The sequence below is a fragment of the Chamaea fasciata genome, unplaced genomic scaffold, assembly GCF_029207755.1.
Source record: "Chamaea fasciata isolate MVZ Bird 193981 ecotype frontalis unplaced genomic scaffold, bChaFas1.0.hap1 SCAF_11, whole genome shotgun sequence".
In the NCBI taxonomy this organism is placed as follows: Eukaryota; Metazoa; Chordata; class Aves; order Passeriformes; family Sylviidae; genus Chamaea; species Chamaea fasciata.
Window position 1 is genome coordinate 22,316,823 of NW_027094096.1, and position 23,721 is coordinate 22,340,543.

Genomic DNA, 23,721 nt, shown 5'->3' on the forward strand with positions numbered 1-23,721 from the left:
CAGAAAAAAGCTCTGCTTCTTTGATTTTTTTTTTTTTTTGCATATTTTTCAGCTTGGAAAATAATAATGCAAATATAAAGGTGGGAATTAGGCTCTGCTCACCTTCCTATCCTTCAAGCAACAGATAGATTTGTTTTACAAAGAGTTTACATTTTGTTTACAACTCGCAATTTGTGAATTTTGTGCCTCATTACGCAATTAGAAAGTGTTTAAATCTCGGCTCATCTTAAACACCTCTTTTGAGTAATAATGTGAATTGATCTGTATGCTTTTTCGAATATATTAGTCCAAAATACAGAGAAGATATTTACCAAATGTACACTTAGGTGAAAGAAACTCCTGCTTTTCACAGCCCTATCTCCCTCCTATAAGAAACAAACTGTTATGTAAAGCTGCAAAGATTTGTGTTGCACACAGAAAAACGCCCATTAATCCCGGGGTTTATCCAAACGGAATAGCTGGTATTAACAAAGAAGCAGCCCACTGCTGGCAAGGCTATTTTATAATAATCTTTCCGCTGGTGTGCAAACCCAGACTTTTGCAACAGCCACGTCTGAAGGGGATTTTTTGTTGGGAGTTGGCTGGAGTGCTTTGGATGAGAGCAGGAATCAAAGATTTGGCCCACGGACACTGGAGCGGCTCTGCTGCCTCGAGGCTGTGCTCACACTCACTCAGGGCTTGCTCCCCTGTGGAGGGAACATTGTCATTCCAAAGCTGTAGAGTTCCTGTGCATGTTTCCCCACGGGTTTGCTCATTTAGAACCACTGGCTACACTGTATATTGCTTTTGTTTCTATTTAGAAAAAAAGGAAATATTTACACTTTGAGAAAAACACTCTTCGGTCAGGGTGATACTTAAAAACTCACTTTTAAAAATCACTTTCTTAAAGAGATGGACTGCACAGGCTTGAACAGGAAAATCAGCTTCAAATGTTCCCAATATGACAGGATCCAAGGCCTTTCCATTTCTAACCCTTTAATCCAGCTGTGTGGGACACTGGAGCCCCTGGAGCTGCTCTGGGCCCTCTGGGATGTTAAGGGCCTGCTGATGGCGCTGATTTAGTTTGGGATCTCTCCCTCATTCCCACTGTGTCCTCACAGCCTGAACTCTGCAGCTGCCTCGGGGATCTCCTCCCGCGAGGCCTCTCTGAATGTGTAACACCCTCTGATGAGGACTTCTTTCCTAGTTAAAGGCCTCTAGATGCTTTTATTTTTATTGTTTTGGAAGCCACCGTGGGATTAGTCCTGTGATAACTCCCAATATTCTGTGTTTTCCAGAGGAGAGGCTGCAGCAGAGGAAGGCGCAGACTGGGGGGAGTTCCCCTGGCTCCAGTGGCCCTTGGCTGATTCACATCAGCCCAACATCTGCTCCTGTGATCAGGAAATCAGCCCAGGGCTCCCACATGACACCGAGCAGGAGCCAGGCAGCTTCAAACGCATGAGCAGAGCTCCAGAGCTGCCTCTGCAAGGGCACAGCCTGCTCTGAGCTCAGCCACTCTGCTTTAAATCACTTTTTATTTCGTACCGCGTTCGACTGGGGGGGTTGCCTTTAATTTACATTGGGACCTTTGCTACAGTTCAGCCTGTAAATGTTCCGTTTTTAATGCGCTAAATCAGAGCTTTAGCAGACAAATTAATAGGTCATGACGTGACCATTGGCAAAAATGTGCCTTGGTACCAGAGCTGGAGTAGATCCCAAAAATCCATCAGCTGCAAATAGCCCAAGAAGAAGAAGAGGAATCAATCCTCATCAGCAGATTGTGGAGCTGCACTTCCCTGCTGGTGTCCCAGCTGCTTTGCCTTTCCAGCACAATTTCCTATTAAAGGAAAGGGGAAAAAAATTCCTTTGAGATCAAAAGTGAAGAAATGGTCACTGAAATGAGCCGTGTCAAGGTGCCCTGGAAGACCCAAGGTCATGGTTTTTCCATGTTAAAATAAATCCTTGTAGCACCGCTGATGGTGGGACAGTGACAAAAATTCCTTCTGTCTCTGCTGGTTTGGGGTCAGTCCCAGAATATTTCTCAAAGGAAAGGAAAACTTCTCATCTGCTGGCAGGCCTGGGAACTCCAGTATTCTGGACCCTGTTCCACTTGACTGCAGGAAGGGAAGTTGCTTTTCCATCCTTAATTCCTCGGATTTCCAAAAGGAAGGTTGATCACTGGAGCTGTATTTGAAAAATTAATCTACACAACACGCTCAGATAATTAAATGGTGTGAGGTGTTAGGTGACGTGTTTCATTTTGTACTCAGAAACACTGGTAGCATCATGAAAACAGAGACATTTTTGGGAGCATCTCAGATTTAAACTCTTATTTCTGGCTGTTAACACTTATAAGGAGCAGAGTTTAGCTCATAAAACAGCATCAAATCCAAGATGCAACAAAAATGTAAATGTCCAGATGCAGATTGCTATTGTCGGTGCTGTGTCTCAGGCTCGTTTTGAAAAGAAACTCGAATGCATGACTGAATAAGGAATTTTGAAAGGCTCAGGGCTCGGTATTGAGCAGAGAAATGAAAATACTCCAAGTTTGCATCTCTCTTTGTTCCGCTGTAATGGAGAAAATGAGTGCTCTGAGCAGCAGCACTAACGAGGCCCATTCTCCCAAGGCTCAGGACTGAGATCTCCCTGATTTTCTGCTGTCTGATAAATGATAATATTTCTGTTCAGCTTTTCTTTTGTGTGGGGGGGAAATAACGGGCACATCATTTTCCTGAATCGCGCAGCATTTCGGCAGCTTCAGGAATCTGTGCCTCTGTCAGATCACCGAGATCAAGCCTTTCTTTGAATGCTCATTTTCCTCTCTATATTCAAATCTCACTTTAGTTATGAACTGGTAGCCAGGGCTCTTCTGAATCACAAAAAAATGGGAATTCCAGTTTAGGAATCTGCTCGTTTGGGCAGTTTGGACATCGCTCACTGTTAGGAATCTTTTCCGTGCCACAAAGTGAAACTTCATCTTAATAATGCACGATGAAAACGAATGTGGCCTTGACCTAAAGAGCAGCAATTTCTAGTTCTATTTAACAAATGAAAAACAATATCTGAAAATAAACCCACCAGCGCTGTAATGGGGCAGATTTTGTTTTAAAAAATGCCATTTTATAGCTGTGTGGTTTAAGCCTCTCAGAGAGTTCTCGAGCTCCTCCGGTCTCCGTTTGAATTTGCGACCCGACGGTTTCGTTTTGACGGAGCTGCAGGAAGCCTCACGCACCACAAGATGTCTCAGCGAGGAAACACATTTTATACGAGCACGTTTTAATGAAGTTACTCAATTTTCTGGTGTTTGCCTCGGGTTTGCCTTCGTGCCTGACGGGGGCTTTTCAGCAGCACACGAGGAAGCAAAGCCTGTAACAAATTTACCCGTCAGCGTGGGCAATAAATGGGGATTTTAAATAATCAATGGTCCAAATGACTCAGTGGAAAAGCTGAAGCTTCAAAAAGGAAAGGCTCAGTGTAGGTGACAGCTCAGAAGTTTTAAATTCTCCCGTGTGAGTTAAATGGAAGAGTTATTTGAAACTAGAATTAATTTCCACGATGTTTGACCTTAATATGTTAAATAGTTTTAACTATTCATACTCAGGAATAATATTGTTTCGAGTTAGTGTGAGGAGACGGTTTTTGCAGAGTATTTTCTCCAAAGCTGCATCATCTTTGGGGCCGGATATTATTTTATCTATGAAACCGCTGCCTTCAGCATTGAACGTTCAGGGAGAGCACAGGGAAGTTCCCCCCGTGAGCACCAGGAGGGTTTGCACCCATGAAATGTTGATTTTAAAAGAAGAGCTGCCTCAGCTTTTGCACCAGAGTGCAAAGTTAATGGCTGGGAAAGAAAATATATTTTTATTAATTTTTTTTCTGCTTTCTATTGCTTTGTGTATCTACAACACTCAGTACTTTGGCCTGAGAATTTTCTCACTTATTTTACTTTTCACTTCCCTTTTTCACGGCCGTTACTTTCGTTTGCTGTCGTTTATCTTCCCCCTCCGCCCCTCCTGATCAACTCCTTAAATTCTTCTTCTCTAATTCTTTATTTCTTTTCACCTTTTCAGGGAATTCAAGCTGTGTAAATACTGATGGGCACGTAAGAATTGTGTGACCACCTATAGACATTTTGGGTAAATTAAACCTTTATTGTTAATCCTCAACAAAGGAAAATCCGTGAGAATTCAACACAAAATCATTCCCTTGTGCTGGGAAAAGGCATCTAGCCCTGAGCCACCCCACGAGGAGCCAAACGTTAATTTATCATTTATTAATTAATCTGTTTGCAGAACTCCTTTATGTTTTCTGTTCCATCCAAATAACACAAAGGATTTTCACAGCAAGCTGGGACGGCCCTGTAAGAAATAAAACTTCCCTGACTTCTTAAAAGAAAGGCTGAGAGACTCAAATTCTTCAGTGATAAACGTGTGTGCTTTAGATAAAGTAACTGAAAATTATTGACCAGGGCACAGTTACCCTTTAACAGCCAAACCGAATTTCACAGGAGATTTGCCTTTGTCTGGATCGATAAAATCGTTGCTGCTGTTCCCAGCCATAATTGCTGAAACCAAACAATATGCGTGGCTCAGGTTTCAGAGCCAGGTGGTTTCTTAAACTCCCAAAATTACTTCATTTTTGCAGGTATTTTGCCAGAATGAGGGTAATACAAGGCCTAGAAACGTCTCATTGGCCAGGTAAATAAAAAGGGTAAAACGAAGTAAAAACGAGTCAACAAAAGGTTTTAAAAAAAAAAGGTAAAAAAACAGGACAAAAAGATGATCTTTGCACCAACGAAAGCACCTTGTAAGACTAAAAGGGAGCAGATGACAAATACGGGGAGAACAAGGAAATAATAAAAAATACTCATCAAAAGCCACGGCTCATAAAGCATTGTCAGGAGGTTTGCACACATCGTGGGAAAGGAGAGCTTTGAGGAAGGACCTGACAGAAAACAATGAAATGGGGCTGTAAATGTCTTTGGGTCGCTCCCAACCTGAGGAGTGGCTGAGAGCAAACCCAAAAACCCCTGGGGAAATGTGATAAGGAGAGCAGGGGAGCTGGCACTGCCACTGGGGCTCCTGGGGAGGGACAGGGACAGGGGGAAAGCTCTGCTGGGAGGGGACACAGAGGGGCCAGGTCTTGGTCCAAGCGCCACCAACACAGCGAGGATGAGCAGGAGCAGCACAGCAACAGCGAGCACAGGGAAACTGAAACACAAGGAATGCTCAGTTTGCTAAAATCTCCTCCCCTCAGAATGTGTCTGCACTCCTTACTGGCCATGAATTTCCATTTGCAAATGGCGTGTGCTGAGGGCCTCCACCCTCCAGAATTTACATCCCAAACGACAGCGAGTTGGCTAATCCAGGCTGTGGGATGTGAGGAGATGGATGTCCAGAATGCAAACAGGATACCTGAGCTAATGAAAGTGGAGGAAGCCTGATGCAGCAGCACAGAACACAGCATGACCCGTTCACATGGGGAAAAAAAACCCTGTTTAATGTGCACACTGCACTTCCAAGTGGTGCTGTCTCCTTTGCAGCACTTGGAACTTGTTTGGCACAGGAAAGTCTTTCCTTGTCCGAAACGAGATGGCACAGAGACATTTTGGGTAACACCAGGTATCTGGTATTGGAAAAGCCTTGTCCTGCATTCCTTAGACGCTACACTTCTCCTGGATTCTAAATTATTGGCCAGTTGTGTCCCAGGCAAAGCAGGAGGCAGTGCTGCTATCCAAACTTGCAATGGTTTCTTCTGCTGCTCCACACCTTCCCTTAAAATGGCATTTATTTCACCCCCATTTCTCCCCACTGGATCCACGTTCAATGAGCTCCATGAGTTATTCCTAAACTCAGAACCCTCAATGGGACTTTACACCACAGGGATTTTATCAAGGAATGGTCAACAGGACAGGTCCCCATGCTCTGGGTCTGTCAGCTTTTAAATGGTCCCGTCCAAACACATCTCCTTGGGAGGACACAGGGTCCTGCAGGCCTTGGGCTTCAGATCCTTCTCTTTTTTTTGTTCCACTCATTTTTTCATGTTGACTCTTCTGTCAGCACAAAGGAACAGGGACAGCAAACTCTTTCAGGAATATGAGCAGACACTGAAGGGTTTGAGCCCTTTAGCTACAAAACACCTGCAGTGCTTCTGCACAAGACTTCCAGAACATAGCAATTAAAACATGCAAAACAGCAGGGTGAGCTGAGGAAAAAAATCCCCAGATTTGAAGCAAAATAAACAGCTGACCCCAACAAACATCTGACCCCGACTCTTCAAGGCCGTTCATCCCATGAAAAGCTTTCAGCTCCCAGACTTCTGCTCCACTGCCTCAGGGCTCTTCAGATTCTCATTTCTCACCATCTCAAAGCATCCCAAAACCTTCAAAAATCCTAAAAGTCTTTTAATGAGTAATCTGTAAAAATTCTAAATAAAAAAATCAGCCAAACGTATCCAGGAATTTATGATCCCGGGGCTGTGGGTTGGATTTTAGCAGCAGTAAAATTCCTGGAACACCAAGGACAATTCTGCTCATGGTGTTCAGCCAAGCACTTTGAACTCTAAGCAGGATGGAGCTGGAAAAGACCTTTGGAAGTCCCTGGGTATTGATTTTACCAGGGAACGGGTGATGGGATCAGATATCCAACAATTCCCAGGCTTCCCCTGGGAGCACACAGTGCCCTGGTGTGAGTGAGCTGAGCCACAATTCCCTTCCTCTGCAACCTTCCTGCCCGGGCAACTTCCCAAACACCTTCCCAAAATCTGCTGAGTGTTCTTGGCTCCAGGTGGTTTGAAGCAGTGCATTCCATCTCTCTCTCATCCTGAGGAAGCTCCTGAGTGCTCTGCTGATCCAAGCCCAATGGAAAAACCCTGGAGCAGAGGAACTCATTAAGGCCTGGCTCTGGATTGATGTCCCTCGTCTCTCATGGAACATTTATCTCCGTGGGGATCAGTCTTTTGTACCTTATCAGCCTTGCCTTTAAGGGGGCACCGGTGTGGTCACTTCTCTCTGTCTCACTGAGTTTTTAAATTAAACTTTCAGGCGTCTAATTCCTCTGAGAATTCCTCCTGCGTCTCCAAGCCAGCTTGGCTGATTAATTTTAAACCTTTAAAATGATTCCAAAAGGCTGGGGTCTCCTCGGGCAGATATGACAGGCCTGCCTTCACTTCTCTGGGAAATCAAGCTCTTAGAAAATGCAATTTTTAAATACTTGATATTCTATGAAGTGAACGGAATTGAGTTTATTCCTTTCCTTCGAAGCATAATGTAAAACGCTTCTTCAAGCTGATGTGAGTGTCATTTAGTGTAATTTGATAACCTGCAGAAGGGCCTGTGTGCCTGAGAGCTGATTCTCATTTTCAGCTGCATGAGCTGGTCTATTTTACGACTTTATTTCTCCCTTCAGAACTTGCTTCTTGGCTAATTAGAGACCCTGGTGCACCCTCATTAAATCTCTCAGGGTTGTTTCTCCCTGAGGAAGTCCTGAGGCCACAGAACTAAATTCTGCTTTATAACAGACACGTGATTAGATTAAGAGAATTCACCCTATACCAGACACATGCAAACCTTTATAAATGTATCGATATCAAATATCACATGTTTAAACATTGAATTGTTTGCCTTGGAAAACCAACGTTAATGACTTTTAAAGATCTTTTTAGGGACAGAATTTGATATTTTCTATTGAGCCCAAATCATCAGAGCAAGGCAATGAGAAATCCAGACACTTGCTCTGCTTTTAGCAAGAGTCTCAGCATGAGTCAGGATTTAGCCCCTGCTAATTAGTCTCAGTATTAATAACAACTTCTATTGAGAAACTTCCCTTGGTTTACTATTTCAGCAAATCCATCTGATGATTTTTTGGTCTCTGAATAACCCGTGCATGAGACAACAGGGTATGTCTGGGTGATTTTATTGCTGCTTCACCCTTTTATAACTTGACATTCCTGTCTGTTTGTTAGTAAGAATGAAATGTAAACTTCCCATTTCCCACCTACTTCCTTAATGTAATCTTGAAACAAAAAAAAAAAATCCAGGAGCACAAGAGGACCCCTGCCATGAGTTTTCCAGAGTCCAGGACTGGGAAGTCACCACAAAACCAGTGGGATTCAGCTCTTCCCTGAGTGATCTCAGCCTCCTGTAAGGAGGGCAGTGCAGTGCAGGAACAAGGAGAAGCTGTAATAATAAGGAACAAGCAGCACGTGGATATCTGGGACAATGGGACGTCACAGCTGCACCTTGGGGACAGCACTGGAGCCAGGCTCTGTCTGGGGCTGGGTGAGGAGCTCATCCTGCTCCTCACAACCTCCCTGCAGGAACTGTTCCTAGAATGCGGGAACAGCCAAATTCCCTTGTACACAACTAAGAGCTGAAGCCCTCACCCCACTCTGTTTTCAAATGAGAAACACATCCATGGAGCATCTAGTACAGAACAGCGTTTGATCGCTGCTGACCAAATGACTTGGCTGGTTTACATCTTGAAAAAAAAATAGATTCGAATCTTCATTTGACTTAAGCCACTTAAACACCGCTCACCTATTTTATTTCCATGTGCTCGACTGCCCCTTTCTCATCATCCAACTTGAATAACCCCAAGTAAATAAAAAAATAAGAAGAAAATGCTACAGAGTCCTATCTCAGGTATGAGATGTCCTGTGAGGTATATCAAGCATCTGCAGATATAACAGTAGAATTTAATATTGTCGAAGTCCTTTATAAATATTTATGTATAAAAGTTCTTCAGAATCCAGTATTTTCATATTTAGTCTGTCCAACAAAATATGTTGAGGGTCACCAGAAGTGGATGATAGAAATCCTTGAAAGGATTCTGTGTATAAAAGTTCTTCAGAATCCAGCATTTCCAGGTTTAATCTGTCCGACAAAATATGTTAAGAGTCACCAGAAGTGGATGACAGAAATCCTTGACAGGCGTTGAGTTCCTTGAGGGTGGTGAAGGTCTCCTTTGACTTGCTGTACTGCCTGGCGAACGTGGCCACTCTCTGGAAAGCTTCTGCCAGTCCTTGTCCCGTGATGGCACAGCAGGGCTGCACGTACCAGTTCCTGTCGCTGCAGTACTTCTTCATCCTGAACCTCCTGGTGATCTCCTCGGCGTTCAGAGCTCCGGGCAGGTCCTGCTTGTTGGCCAGCACCACCACCGGGACGTTTTTCATGGGGTCACTCTTTAAAATGAGCTCGAATTCCCTCCTGGATTCCTCCAGCCGGTGCTTGTCAGAGCTGTCCACCACGTACAGCAGCCCGTCCACATCTTCCAGGAAATTGCTCCAGAGCTCTCTCATTTTCTTCTGTCCTCCAACATCCCAAAACGTCAGTGTAAAATCTTTCCCTGCGTCCATCATGTCCACATTAAAGCCAATGGTTGGCATGGTTAGAAAAGCGTCTTTGTACCTGAACTTGTAGAGCAGCGTGGATTTCCCCGCGGAATCCAGCCCCAGCATCAGGATGTTGGCTCTCTTCACTGAGGAGGCCTTGGCGTTCTGGAGGCCCATTTATCCCGGGGAATTCTCAGTTCCAGGGATATTCCCCCTCTTCCCTGGGGCCAGTCTGTGTGGCCGCCTTTCCCCCTCCTGAGGTGGAGCACAGCCAGTGAGGGAGAAGAGGCAGCTGCGAGCTCTGGAGCAGTCCAGCCTCTGTGCAAACACACGCTGCTTTTATCGACCTGATAAAGAGCCAGGAGGCTTCGGAAGGTGCAGAGCTCCCTGCCAAGCCTGTGGGTGGGACTGGGATGAGTAACAACGGCCCCAGTGGCACAGGCACAAAGGTTACAGGCTGTTTGAACAGCCACGTTCCCAGCACCTGCAGCCTGATCCGTGGGCAAATCCTGTCTCCTCTCCACTGAGCATCCACAGCCATCTGGGAAAAAAAATGAGATATGGACACAAGCAGCGAGGAGGGGAGATTGAAGATTTAAGGTTCGTCCATACTCTCAGCAAGCCACGAAATGAGCAGGGAGCTGATTTCTCGGTGCATCTCATCTCCCACAGGCTGATCTTAAGTAGTCTCTAATGTGAGTTCCAGCCCATGGACTCAATCAAGCCCTAAGAGAACTCCACTAAAACCGGGCTCTGCTCTAAGCAGCTGCCTCAGGGACTCCTCCTGCCGGGGCTGTAAACTCAGGGAGTTTGTTTAGGTTGTGTGCGAATGAGTTTAACTGCACCCCACAGGGTGGAGACTAAATACAGACCTTATGGTCCGGTCACCACTGTGATCCCGCTGCCTCAAATTAAAAATTCCTGTTACCTTCATTTCACTCTACTCCGTGGTTGCCCAATGAAGGTTTCCTCCAGGAAAAGGTCCAGAAGTGAAGAAATAACAGAGCCTTGATCATTTTTTTTCTGGCCACCATTCCAAGTAGCAGAATAAAACAAGAGGAGATAGAAAATGTAGTCAGCTATTAATGAATTCCTATTGACTGCTCATTTTTCTGATAGTGGCTGCACGCCGGGCTGCTCTGACACATCCTGAGTACTGCGGGAGTTGCCCTTACACCCAGGAAACCATTTCTCTTTGCTTCAGAAAGTCCAGGATCAGCAAAAAGATGCAAAGGTCTTGTGGTCAAACAAGCTGCTGACTGATAGAGCAATCTTTTCGATAATTACGACATTGGTTGCGTAAAATCCGCCTCAGCCCTGACAGACAAGTTATAATCTGGTTTCTCTTGAGGCTGAAAGGGTTAGACCGGGACTAATTGGGGGCAACAAGAGATGACAGTGACGCACTCACTGCTCTGTGTTTTTAATAGTTGATAACATGGATGGATTATGTGTAGGGCTTTTTCAGGAGCGGGTCAGGATGTGCTAAACCAGGGAAGAAAGTGTTTGCATTTGTAAATAAATGGGTGTGAATGAATTGCAAGATGGGGAGGCAGCAAACTGCAAAACACGGGGTTAATGCACCAAGGGGATCGGAACTCCCTGATGCAATTCCAGTAAATTATGGATATCTTGAGTTGTGATTTGAAGCTCACTCACAGCTCTCTCTGCTCTCTGTGTGCTATTGGGTGTTTATGATCACAACTGTTACTTCCTCCATCAGCCATCACTTCAAAGCAGGGATCGAGCAGAGCCTGACTTTTAACAAGGTAATTTGTGTGGGCCTCTGCAGGTTTCTTCACTCTGACTGTGCCAGAGTCCAAAGCCAGATCTTGGGATCCAGAGCTGCTCCCAGTGAGGATCCCCAGATCTGCTCCCAGTGAAGATTCCCAGATCTGCCCCCAGTGAGGATTTCCAGAGCTGCTCCCAGTGAGGATTCCCAGATCTGCTCCAGGTAAGGATTCCCAGAGCTGCTCCAGGTAAGGATTCCCAAAATTGCTCCCAGTGAGGATTCCCAGATCTGCCCCCAGTGAGGATTCCCAGATCTGCTCCAGGTAAGGATTCCCAGAGCTGCTCCAGGTAAGGATTCCCAAAATTGCTCCCAGTGAGGATTCCCAGATCTGCTCCAGGTAAGGATTCCCAGAGCTGCTCCAGGTAAGGATTCCCAAAATTGCTCCCAGTGAGGATTCCCAGATCTGCCCCCAGTGAGGATTCCCAGATATGCTTCCAGTGAGGATTCCCAGAGCTGCTCCCAGTGAGGATTCCCAGATCTGCTCCCATTGAGGATTCCCAGATCTGCTCCCAGTGAGGATTCCCAGATCTGCCCCCAGTGAGGATTCCCAGATCTGCTCCCAGTGAGGATTCCCAGAGCTGCCCCCAGTGAGGATTCCCAGATCTGCTCCCATTGAGGATTCCCAGATCTGCTCCCAGTGAGGATTCCCAGAGCTGCACCCAGTGAGGATTCCCAGATCTGCTCCCAGTGAGGATTCCCAGAGCCGCTCCCAGTGAGGATTCCCAGATCTGCACCCAATGAGGATTCCCAGAGCCGCTCCCAGTGAGGATTCCCAGATCTGCACCCAATGAGGATTCCCAGAGCCGCTCCCAGTGAGGATTCCCAGAGCCGCTCCCAGTGAGGATTCCCAGATCTGCACCCAATGAGGATTCCCAGAGCCGCTCCCAGTGAGGATTCCCAGATCTGCACCCAATGAGGATTCCCAGAGCCGCTCCCAGTGAGGATTCCCAGAGCCGTGTTCGCTCTGCCAGCCCGGGACCATCCCGTCTGTGTCCAGTTTGCCTTTCGGCTCACCTGCAGAGCCGGAGCCACAAACCCGGCAGAGCTGATTTAGCACCAGCCCCGCACAGTGACCCTCTCCTAAAGCGAACAGCCTGGCACAAACCCTGCACGCCGCCAAGCCGCGCAGGCGGGACATTCCAGTTCCCAGGTGTGATGGATGGACTAACGAGGCGGCGAATCCTCACCGGGAGCACCTCGAAGCGGCCGAGGCAGGAAGGGGAGGAGGTTCCGCCGTCCCTGCCCGGCCTTTGCCCTGGCCGGCTGCCCGAGGGAAGCCGCGGAGCCGCCGGGAGGAGCGGCGGCCGCCGGCTGCGGGCGCCCGGCGAGGCGGAAGAGGAGGCGGCTCCTTCCCGCCGCCGCCGGCCCCGGGGACACGGTAACGGCAGCGGGGATGGGGAACGGGGTGGGCACGGGGGATGGCGTGGGGCTAGGGATGGGAACGGAGAGCGGGGACGCGGCCCAGGGCGGGGCGAGGTGCGGGCGGAGGGAAGCCAGCCAGCCCCGAGCGCTGCTAGGCTGCGGGGCTGGAACAGGAACACGAGAAATGGCTCGGAGTGGGTCCGCGGCTTCGGCCGAGGGCGGCACATCCCCTGGCAGCCATCCCTTCCCTCGCAGCCATCCATCCATCCATGCATCCGTCCCTCCATCCCCTCCTGCTCGGCCGGCTCCGCCCGGCCCATCCCCGCGCCGGGAAAAGGACGGCGGGGATGGATGGCTCGGGCAGCCTCCAGTGAGGGCGAGTCGCTGGTAAAGGGCCTTTTTCAAGAAAAAGCTTCAAGTTTTGTTGGGTTAGAGCATCGCGGCCCGGGATCTTGTAAAGTTGCCTCTAGTTTCGATCGGTTTTAAGGTTAAAAACGTCCCATCGGCGGCTGGTTTGGGCTGGAAGGACATTAAATATTATCTCGTGTGCAGGGACACCTCTCACAGGGCAGGCTGCTCCAGGCTCCGTCCAGAAATAGTTCCAAATTATTTCTGCGGGTAGCTTTAAAAAGGATTTATTCTCCTATCCGCCTGTTTTTTACGGTATTTTAAAAATCATTATCTCGGACTCTTGGTTATTATAATTAGCAATCTTTAATGAAAATGAAAACTTCCCACCTTTTTCCTGCCAAGCACGTCCACACTCCACAATCCCCTACCTGTGTGGGAGGTGGATCGAAATCCCTGTGGAGCATTCTGAGCCTTTCGTTCCCTCACATTTATTTCAAAGTTCGCCTGTTTTATCTGTTGGTACAGTCTCAGCTTGGGGGAAAGTGAAAGCAGTGCCCTGGAAGGAGCTGCCGTCCACAAGTGGAAGGGGAAAAAAAAAACTTCCAGCAAAAAGTCTGGAAGTGGAGGAGGAGCTGGAAGGGGCTGCACCTGCGCCGTGACTGAGCAGGAGAAGAAACTTCCTCACTTTGCTTTGAGCACTTGAAATAGGAGAAGGAGGGGATTTATTTATTTCCCTGTGTGGCTGGGGTTTGCTGAAGGACTTGAACTGGTGTTTATTTCCCCAGAATTTTCCTTATGGAGCAGATCAGGATTTGTCTCCGGTTTTATTGTTCACAAGTTCATGAAATCAGGCTTTTCTTCCTCTAAAGAATCAAAGCATTTGAAATTTTTTTTTTCCATTAGACAGCCAAGAACTGATCAAACAGATCGGTTTTCACTGACACGCTTTAATCATCAAAAATAAATGTTATTGATCTAATATCAAAAAATGGGCACTGATACATAACTTATTTTCTTCCAGTATGTATTTTCCTACTGTCCACTGAAAGTCAGGTTGATGCATGAAAAGATTCCTGTGAGTTAATTACTGATTTTGAGAGGAATCAGTCCAAAATTCTTCTATTTAAATGCTTTATATAATTTTTTTTTTTAAAATTCATTTTGAGGTATTGTTGGTGAAACGTTCTCCAAATGCTTCCTTTAAAGGATGATTAATTTAAAATCAGATCCTACACAGAAACATGAGGCAGGTGGGCTCTGGAAAACCAAATTCCCCCAGATTCCAGAGTGCTGTTCTGGGGGTTGGATTCATTTGTCAAACATAAAACATTTATGAGCCCTGTGGTGATGTTTTTGAAGATAGAGAGTAATTAATTGTGCTGTAAAATCAAACCTTCAATCATCCTGATTGTGTCTCTGTGTGTGCTCGTGCAGGATAAATATTATTACTGCAAACATCAGAAACCACTTGGAATTCCCACAGTTAGGCACTGGAATTATTTTGGCTTAAAGATGTCTAAAATAGATGCTGGAGCACGTGTGGTTTTAAGGAAATACAGGCCTGGGGGTCTGGTGTTACACTGAGTTTTGTGAGGATTCATCCACTGGAATCTCTAATCCTGACACTGGAACAGCGGCTTCAGCACGGATTCCACGGGGCTTTGGAAGGCCCTGCTGTGGATCTGTGTGCCTCAAATCCAAAAAATCACCTGGCGGATGGTAAAAATGGTCATGATTTTGGCCAAAAACGGCTTCAGCACATCGCTTGGTTTGAGGAAGTTGATTTTTACCTTCCCCCCTCCCCCCTCAGAACAAGCAGCTGCTCGAGCCTTGAATGAAGGTGAAACATTTGCTCGTCCTTCTGCTTTCTTGTCCCACGTGCTCCAGCTCACACCAGTCAGACTTCCTGTCCTTAGCAGCAGCAACAAAACTCGGCGGCCTCTGAGCATCCACTTCCTGGAGCATTTGTTGGATTTTGTGCACCGTGTTCTGTCCTTGAGGTGGAGTCGGGTCAGAGACGTGGTGCCGAGATCCCTGGGATCTTGGAGTGGGATCCTGGCTGGGGATCAGGTCTGTGCAGGGGGGATTTCCACGAGCTTTCAATGCAAACCCAGCTCAGCAAACCCTGCTGGGGCAGTGGCTCCGTGTCCCGCTGCCATCCATGGGATGAGGGGAGTGACAGCTGGATCAGGAATGCTTGGACTGGCTGATATTACAGCACAACTCCAGCTGGCGCTTCAGCCAGCACAAGGAGAAGGTGATGTTAGACCAACAGCCCTCTGATGCCACTTTTCCCTTTCCTTTTCAGTCAGGATGCTGCTCCGGGACCCGTGCGACGGATTCTGAGGGGCACCAGCAGATCCCGACCATGACGCCGGCGCCGCTCAGCGCCTGGTACAGGAGACCCTTGAGATGGGTCTTCCTTTTGCTGCTGGTGTTTTCCCTGGTGACCATGTGGTACATCACCCTCTCCTCCGAGGCTGGCCTGCAGGACCTGAACCTGCTCTACTTCTACGAGTACGAGCCCGTGTACCGGCAGCAGCGCCCGTTCACGCTGCGCGAGCGCCGCAGCTGCGCCGACGCCGACCCTTTCCTGGTCATCCTGGTGGCTTCCAGCCCCGGGGACGTGAAGGCCAGGCAGGCCATCAGGATCTCCTGGGGCTCCCGGGATTCCTGGTGGGGCCAGCGCGTCCTCACGCTGTTCCTGCTGGGGCAGGACACGGGCGGGGAGGACGGGGCGGCCGCGCTGTCGGTGGAGGACGAGAGCGTCCTCTACGGCGACATCATCCGCCAGGACTTCATGGACACCTACGACAACCTCACCCTGAAGACCATCATGGCCTTCCAGTGGCTCTCCGAGTTCTGCTCCAGCGCCAGGTTCTTCATGAAGACCGACGTGGACGTCTTCATCAACACTCCCAACCTGGTGAAGCTCCTGCTGCAGCTGAACTCCTCGGAGAACGTTTTCACCGGGTACCCCCTCGTCGAGAACTTCGCCTACAGAGGCCTGAACAAAAAACGGTTCATCTCCTACGAGGAATATCCCTTCAAGTTCTACCCTCCCTACTGCAGCGGGCTGGGATACATCCTGGATGGAAAGCTGGCTCTGAGGGCTTATGAGATGATGGGCCACGTCAAACCCCTGAAATTTGAGGATGTTTATGTGGGGATTTGCTTAAATATACTCCAAGTCAACATCACTGTTCCAGAAGGTGCAGAGCAGTTCTTTCTCTCTAAAATCAGCTTTGATGTGTGTAAGTACAGGCATTTGATTGCGGTTCACGGCCTCACAGCAAGTGAACTGGTCCAGTTTTGGCAGGATTTGTCATCTGACACTTCAAAAACGTGCCTTTGACGGCGGGTTTATTTAGAAACCTCGGTCTGGTATACGAGCCGCCTCTGGAGATGACCCTGACTGCCGGGGCTGCGTTTCTCCAGGGCATTCCAAGACTTTTCAATAAAAACAGGGATTCCCAAAGCACTTTTCCATGTGTGTATCCCACACCCAGAGGGTACCTTGGAATGCTCTGTCCCCTCTGCCTCTGCTGCCTTTTCCATGTGCTCGGAGCAACCCTGGGATTTCCCCCGGGAATCTTCTGGGAATGTACAAAACGCCACCGAGGAAAGATGATCATGCCAAGAAAGCAGCTTTGAGGACGATTCCCAGCTTCCTGCCTGGATTGGTTTTTTATTGTTTTATTGCCACTCTCCATTTATTATTTGTTCTCTGCCCAGCAGGAATTTTAACCCAACCCAACCTTTTTTTTTTTTTTTTTCCCCTGTGGAACCCTCCTGAGAGTGTCACACCTTAGGATTTAAATGTGTCACCTCCAGGAGTATTTTCCCAGCCTGGGGATCCTGTGGGATCTGCAGGAGCTGCTGGGAAATGCTGGAAATGTGCTGCACTTTGTGTGTCCATATTACATGGAATGGCTTTGGTGCCTCTGCTTTTGGTGTTCCCAGACCAGGGAGATGAAGTGGAGCTCAAGAGCAATTTGGACATCCCAAAACCCAAAAACACTGGGCTCATCAATCCCCCACCCCTGTGTGTGTGTGTGTGTGTGTGTGTGTGTGATACATGCCAGGAGTTTTGGAACCCTGTGGGGAAGATGAAAAATCATTTCCGTCGTGATTTACGTCTTGTTTCTAAATGAGGTGGGGTTTTTTTTGTCCCAATTTTAAAACGCAATAAAGGAAGAAACTCCCCCGTCGATGCTTTTTTAAAGAAAACCCAACTCCGCCCTGTGTGTAAAGACCTGGTTTTTAATCACTTTATTCATATCAGCAAGGCCCAGTTTTCAGTAGTTTACACTTCTAATGGACAACGATACAGAGTTTGCAACTGCATGGACAGAATTAACCTGGACACATCCACGACACGGGGGGAGAGACGACGGAGACGTCCTGGCCACGCTCCCGGGGCTTCCCCTTGGGCTGGAACAACCTCACAGCCCTGTTGTCTCTCAGAGACGAAGCCCAGGGGCTGCCCAGACCTCCAGGAGAAGAGCTGAGGGCTCAGCAGGACCTCCAGGAGAAGAGCTGAGGGCTCAGCAGGATCTCCAGGAGAAGAGCTGAGGGCTCAGCAGGACCTCCAGGAGGAGAGCTGAGGGCTCAGCAGGATCTCCAGGAGAAGAGCTGAGGGCTCAGCAGATCTCCAGGAGAAGAGCTGAGGGCTCAGCAGGATCTCCAGGAGAAGAGCTGAGGGCTCAGCAGGACCTCCAGGAGAAGAGCTGAGGGCTCAGCAGGACCTCCAGGAGAAGAGCTGAGGGCTCAGCAGGACCTCCAGGAGAAGAGCTGAGGGCTCAGCAGGACCTGCAGCACCCTGGGCTTTGTGGGCAGGGCTGGGTTTTGCTCTGCTCCACAACTTCCCCCGGAGCCGGGCTGGGATTTTCAGGATGGGCTTTGTGGGTGTTTTTTAGGGATAAAAACATTCTTGGGGATAACACTTCTCCAGACAAGGATCTCAGATGTCAAGTGTTCTGATGGTGAGGTCAAAGCTTTTAAAAAATAAAGGCCTTTTTTGTTGTTGTTTTTTGGGAAAATACAGTATTGCATAACTGAGGGAAGGATGGGCTTGTATTCCTAGATCCAGGTGAAATTCCAGCTGTGCCGTGGGTTTAGGAGCTGGGATGTGATTGTTCTCTGAGCTGGGAGAACTGCCTCGTTCTGTGATCGTTCATACACCTCAACCCCCAAACCCGTCCGTTTTTGCTCCAAGCCCGCCACGTGAAATGCTCAGAAATAAATTATTGACCACAAGAACACCGATCACAACAGCACAGCTTGTATTGCTCTTTCCAAAGTAAGACGTGAGGATGACTCCGCTGCCTTCAGGAAATGGATAAAGCCGAGAGTGAGGGAGGAATGAGAGCCCTGGGGAGCTGAGGATGGCCAGAAATTCTCCTGTCACCTGCAGGAATCTGGGGGGTTTTGAGCCCCAAAGGCTGACACTGCTCACGGGTTCCAAGGCCTAGGGTTATACACAGCCATCTCTTCGTGCCACCTGAAGTGAATTGTCACTTACAGGGCCAGTTCTGACTTTATTATTGCTTAAAAGCCTGTAAAATTCCTAACTGAGCTCCTGTTTCTGCTCAAAGCCATTCTTAGGGAAGTTTTTTTTTGTGTGAGCAGTCTGGCAAAAGATGAAAACCCTTAAAAATATGGAAGAATCTGGGCATTGAAATAGGGGGAGGCCCAAATTTTATTGCATCTGCCTAGAATATTGTACCTAAAGTGTAAAACACAGGCTAAAGGTTTTCCAAATCTTCCGTTTTTTGTTTTTTTTTTTCCTCATGCAGCTGTATTAAATCAGAATTGCAAATATTTGTGATTCTGATAGGAAAACTGTGGGGGTTTCCTGACCTGAAAATAAATAATAATAATAATAATTGTTGATATTATTATTCATTGGGCAAAGATGTTTGGAAGTTGCTGCTGAGTGGGGGGAGCAAAAGCGGGTTCCAAGGTGAAATTCCCAGTCTGGAGGTTATTTCCGAGGAGTTAAAATGCTGCAATGCTTTGTGTGCATCCTGGAACAAACAGATTCCCAATAAATCACACCGGAGATGCAGGGGCAGCATTCCCTGTGGTCACTTTAACTGGATGTTTGGGATGTTTCCCTAAATTCTGCCTCACATTTATGGATGATTGGTGTCAGAGCAGGCTGGAAAATGGAGAAGCTGCCTGTGTCCACGGGTGCCACTCCCCAGGCTTCAAAAAAAAAAGCAGGATTGGCCATTAAAAATGCTTGGAAAAAAAGTGCTTTAGTTCCCTATTGCTCAGATAATTAATTCCCAGAATTATCCCAGACTGGTTTGGGTTGGGAGGGACCTTAAAAACCACCTGATTCCAACTTCCTTAGGACTGAGCAGAGCAGACACAGGAGCTGCCCAAATCCATGAAATCCATCAGTTTTTCCCTCCAGGACTGCCCTCAAACCTCTCGTTTGTGGTTCAGGAAAAGCTTCAGCTGCACCCACCAAGGTTTTGTTTTCCAGAGCAGCCAGATTATCCTCCAGAGCTGGACACAGCTGAGCCCTGGAATTTTAAGTCACCTCAGGAAAATCCATTTTTATCCACCTGCTCCCCTAAGCCTTGTCCAGTCAGCACTGCAAAAAATCCCAAAGTAACGAAACTTCAGCTCACTCTTAACTGTGCAGATCTTTTTGAGTTTTAGAAAGGCCGTTTATGAATCTCTTGGGCACAAGGGGCAGCAGCTCTGGGCTCTGCAGTGGCCAGATTCCAGCAGAACATTCCCACTTGGAATTTCGTGCAGAGGCCTGAAATCCTGCTTTGGGGGATGAAAGGCTGCTGAGGTGGTTTTTTTTCTGTGGTATAATCACTGACTAAATGCTTCTCTGTGTAAAACAAGTACCAGCTACATTAGCAGTAAATCCATATTATTTAAAGCAGGGTTGTCCCGTATCCAGAGACACAAAATTCCCTTTTTTTAAATTTTATTTTTATTTTTTAGGCTGTGGCATTGGTGTTTCTGCAGCCAACACTGCTCAAGCTGAGGCAGCACTTCTAAAATCTTCACAGGATTTTTCATTTCACCTCTGGAAATGGTTTAACCCTGCAACAACAGCAGCGGCGGGAGGTTAAAGCCTTTATCCTGGGGGGGCTTGCTGTGGGGTTTGTGGGAATGTCAGGGCAGGAGAAGGAGCCACGGGGCCACCAGAGGGACAGCCTGGGACAGTCCCAGCCCTGCCAGGAATTCTGGGAACCATCCCAGTGCAGTCTGAGGGATGGCTGACAGAATCCTCAGGATATCCCAGGTGAGTGAGCTGGGATATCCCTGGGAACAGCCCCAATTCCCTCAGCTGAGTCCTTCCAGGAACATTTTGTCACCTCAGGCCACCGGGAAGATGCTCTTTGGGAGGCTCCAGATGTCCCCAAGGGGATGAAGCCACCCAAGCTCCCTGGATGAGCAGGCAGGAGGAGCTCCCAGCCGTGCCAAAGGCAGCTCCCTGCTTTTGGAGAGGAGAGCGGCAGTGCCGGAGCCCTCCTGCCCCAGGATATTCCTGCCCCCAGCACCTGGCAACCCTTCCCAGATGGAGGATGGAGCGTTAAGGCAGTGGGAGAACCCTGGCTTGGTCAGGTTGCATAAGCAAAACGTACGAGGAGTTCACCTGGTCAGCCTCCAGCTGGGTCACGACGGAGTTTGGCACAAATCAGCACGACTGGAAAGTTGGAAACGCTTCCATTTGGAGGGAGAAACTTCCCAACCTTCCAGCTGGGAGCACAGGCAGGCACTGCACGTGGACGTGGGAGACCACACAGAGCCTCTCTCACCTCCATCGGTCCTTCCTCTTCAAACCTGAAGCAGCTGAAGCTCCTTTTTTTATGAAGTAATCAAAGCAAAAAAATCCCCAGGCTGAGCAGAGATCATTGGCATGGACGGCTTGGGCTGCCAGGGACGGGGGACAGGAGACTGAGGGTGCTGAACCTGCTCTTGCTGCAGCGGCAGCCACTTGGAGGTTTGACCCAGGGCTGCCTGGGAGCTGCCTGGAGGGGCTGGAATGCCAGGGAATGATCCTGGAATGGTCCAGGCAAAGCTGCAAACCACTCCAGCCCTGCTGTGTTTGCCTAAATCCTGTGAGCTTGGCTCACTCCCGGCGTGAGCTGCTCTCCCACTGCTCTCTCCTGGCTGGGAATTCCTGGCCCAGGGCTGGAGGGGCAGCCAGCTGTGCTCCAGAGGTCATGGATCCCTCAGGAATGCTCACTGACCTTGGGGTGCTCTGTGCAGCCATCCCAGAGCTGTGATCTCTCCCGGTTTTCTGGGCATGCCCATCACTGCAGCTTCTGCAGGGCCTGGGGTGGGTTAGTGGGGATGTCTCCGGACACAGGCATCCCTCTCCTTTAGGGCTGCAATTCCCCTTTTCCCAGGGCAGCGGTGCCCTCCAAAGGAAAGGCACAACGGGAACATCTCCAGTGAAGGAGACGGGGAAGGCAAACTCCCCGCGCTGAGCTCTGCCTGGAGCTGCTCCAGCCCAGGATCAGCATTCCCATGGAACCCTCCTCACCCCAGGGCTGCATTTCCCAGCGCGCTGATCTCTCACTCCACCTTTTCCCGCTGGAATTACTGAAGCCATTATCACCGTTTCCTGTTAGCTCAACAGCCAGGCTGCACTTCAGCCCCAGACGCGTTTTCGCACAGCCCTGGAAATACCGCCAGAGCCAATTAATGGCTGAGATGATCCCCAAAGCAATTAAAGGAGGGCAGTTTGTTGGGGGAGAGGCGACCCGGGGACACAAACGGAAAGACAAAGATGGGGATTCCTTCCGGAGCAGAAATTTGTGCTGTTCGATTTTTGCCTTGAGAGACCCCGACCCCCTCAGCACCTCCCCAGCCCAGCTCAGCCTCAGCCCAAAGCCCCGCAGGGGAGCAGTGGGTGCCAGGCAGCTGGGAAATGAGGAATGTTGGATTTCCCCAAGGAAAAGGCAATGCCAGGTGATCCATCCCACCCCTGAGCCACCTCCAGCCCCACACACAGGCAGCCTCCAGCACCCTGAGCTCGAGCAGATTGTCCAGGACCACGCTGTGGGGCAGATCCCCAGGATTTCTGTAAGGCAGGACAAGGAGAAAGGAGCCATCCCAAATCCTGCCCCGTCCCTCTGCCACGACACAGCCGGTACCAGAGCCGCAGCAAACTCCAACTGGCCTCGTTCCAACTTAACAGCAGTCACACATCCCAAAACACAATTAAATACTGAAAGTTAGATCTAAACAGAACTTTTTAAACCTAGATTTAACACAACCTTTCATCTCTACAGTGCATTGATGCTGCCTGGCGTTTGCAGGCCATCCCAAAAGCCGGTTCCAGAGGGGTCTGCCCAGGGATTTACGCCACAAATCCACCTGCAGTGGTACAAGGAAGCCTTCCACAGGCTTGACTTCCAGCCGGGGAGCTCTGAGGAACGGCCTGGACGAGGTTCCCGACAGTCAGCAGTGAAATTCCATTTTCTCTCACATCGCTTTCCGAGTCCACGCCACAGAAATAAGGTCAGGGTGATGCTGACAGGACAGACATTCTGCCACCACAGCTGAGCTCCGTTCCCATCCTGGAGCTTCAGCACTCCCAGGATTTTGCTGAAGTTCGCCACTGGTCGGTTTGGATACGATATGGCCTAGAAGAAACTGTCCTAGAGTAATGCACAGCCTGAATAAACGTGGTAATCCAGGAGCTCTACCTACTCACATGCTTGGCAGGGGTCGATTTTCGGGGAGAGGTTAAACAAAAAGCGAGAGCCAGCAGTGGCAGCAGGCTGAGAGTTGGCTCCTCTTCCTCCTCAAATCACAAACCCTTCTCGCCGCAGCTTTTCAGGGACGAGGAGCACCAGAGCAGGTTCTGAGCAGTGACAGCCCCGAGGGAAAAGCGACAGCACTGCCCCGACCCCGCCGTGCCCCCGAGCCCAGCACACCCGACGGGAGCGATCAAACCCAAAACCTACACGGGATCCGGAAAGAAAAGTGACAAACGGGCGGCGCCAGTCGGTTCCTAAGGAGCAGCGAGGCCACAGGAGGCGGGGACACGGGGACAAACCGGATTCTGGTCGCTCAGCATGGATTTTTTTGTTGTTGTCGCTGTAGTATTGCTCCTTCCGTCAAGCCAAGAGCAGCGCCCGGAGGGATGCGCTCCTCCCCGGGAGAGCCCGCACGGCGTTTCTAGAGCTACACATCCAAAGTTGTGAGTCCTGAGCGGGCTCCGGGGGCTCCCTCCCGTCCCTCACTGCTGCTCCTCGGCTTTGCTGCTATTCCTGAACTTGACCACCATGACCGTGATGTTGTCGGGGCAGCCCCGGTAGAAGGACTGCAGCACGATGCTCTTGGCGCCGAAGTGCGGCTCGTCCAGGCGCTCCTTGATGAACCTCACGGCCTCCTCGTTGCTGAAGGCGTCCCACAGCCCGTCCGAGGCCAGGATCATGAACTCTGGCTGCAGTTTGTCCAGGTCAAAGCTCAGGATGTCGGGGTCGGGGATCACCACGTTCAGGTTCTTCAGCGGGTAATCGCCCAGCGAGCGCGACATGGCCAGGATGCCCTGAACGCGCCACGAGCCGTTGAAGCTGATGAACCCACCTGGGGAGAAAGAGCGACAAAAAGCAGCTCTTTGGAACGTCCAGACAGCTCTTTGACTCCTCCGGACCCTCCCAAAGGCTCATCCTGAGGGATACAGAGCTCACAGTGTGGGAAGTGCCTCTGGGAGATCTCGGAGCGCTGAGGGGAAGAGCTGGATGGCAACGATGGACCAGGAATGGCTTTGATTTACCGTCCCCCAGGAATGGCTCTGCCTTCCCCCAGGCTCTGCTCTCCCCCAGGGAAACCCCCAGCTTCTGGAAGAGCACAGGAATTCCTGCTCCACACAGTTCCTCAGGAAACCCCTCGGGGTTTTGCAGAAGAAAACAGTG

At 49.3% G+C, this 23,721-nt stretch overlaps 3 protein-coding genes across 3 annotated transcripts in view; 1 reads left to right on the plus strand and 2 right to left on the minus strand.

The window, feature by feature from the left end:
- Positions 1 to 8,503: 8,503 nt before the first annotated feature.
- ARL14 (ADP ribosylation factor like GTPase 14) lies at positions 8,504 to 9,591 on the minus strand. The gene has a single exon (XM_066193904.1). The coding sequence runs from the start codon at positions 9,484 to 9,486 to the stop codon at positions 8,869 to 8,871; it is 618 nt and encodes a 205-aa protein (XP_066050001.1). The 5' UTR covers positions 9,487 to 9,591; the 3' UTR covers positions 8,504 to 8,868.
- Positions 9,592 to 12,471: 2,880 nt separating this feature from the next.
- Positions 12,472 to 18,711, plus strand: B3GALNT1 (beta-1,3-N-acetylgalactosaminyltransferase 1 (Globoside blood group)). Its single transcript, XM_066193687.1, has 2 exons — positions 12,472 to 12,479; positions 15,123 to 18,711. Exon 2 carries the CDS (start codon positions 15,183 to 15,185, stop codon positions 16,167 to 16,169), a length of 987 nt encoding a protein of 328 aa, XP_066049784.1. The 5' UTR covers positions 12,472 to 12,479; positions 15,123 to 15,182; the 3' UTR covers positions 16,170 to 18,711.
- Positions 17,058 to 23,721, minus strand: part of PPM1L (protein phosphatase, Mg2+/Mn2+ dependent 1L) — a 67,148-nt gene continuing 60,484 nt past the window's right edge. The window contains exon 4 of the mRNA XM_066193686.1: positions 17,058 to 23,392. Within this exon, the coding sequence (XP_066049783.1) occupies positions 23,043 to 23,392 (350 nt within the window). The 3' untranslated portion in view covers positions 17,058 to 23,042. The remainder of the gene's footprint in view (positions 23,393 to 23,721) is intronic.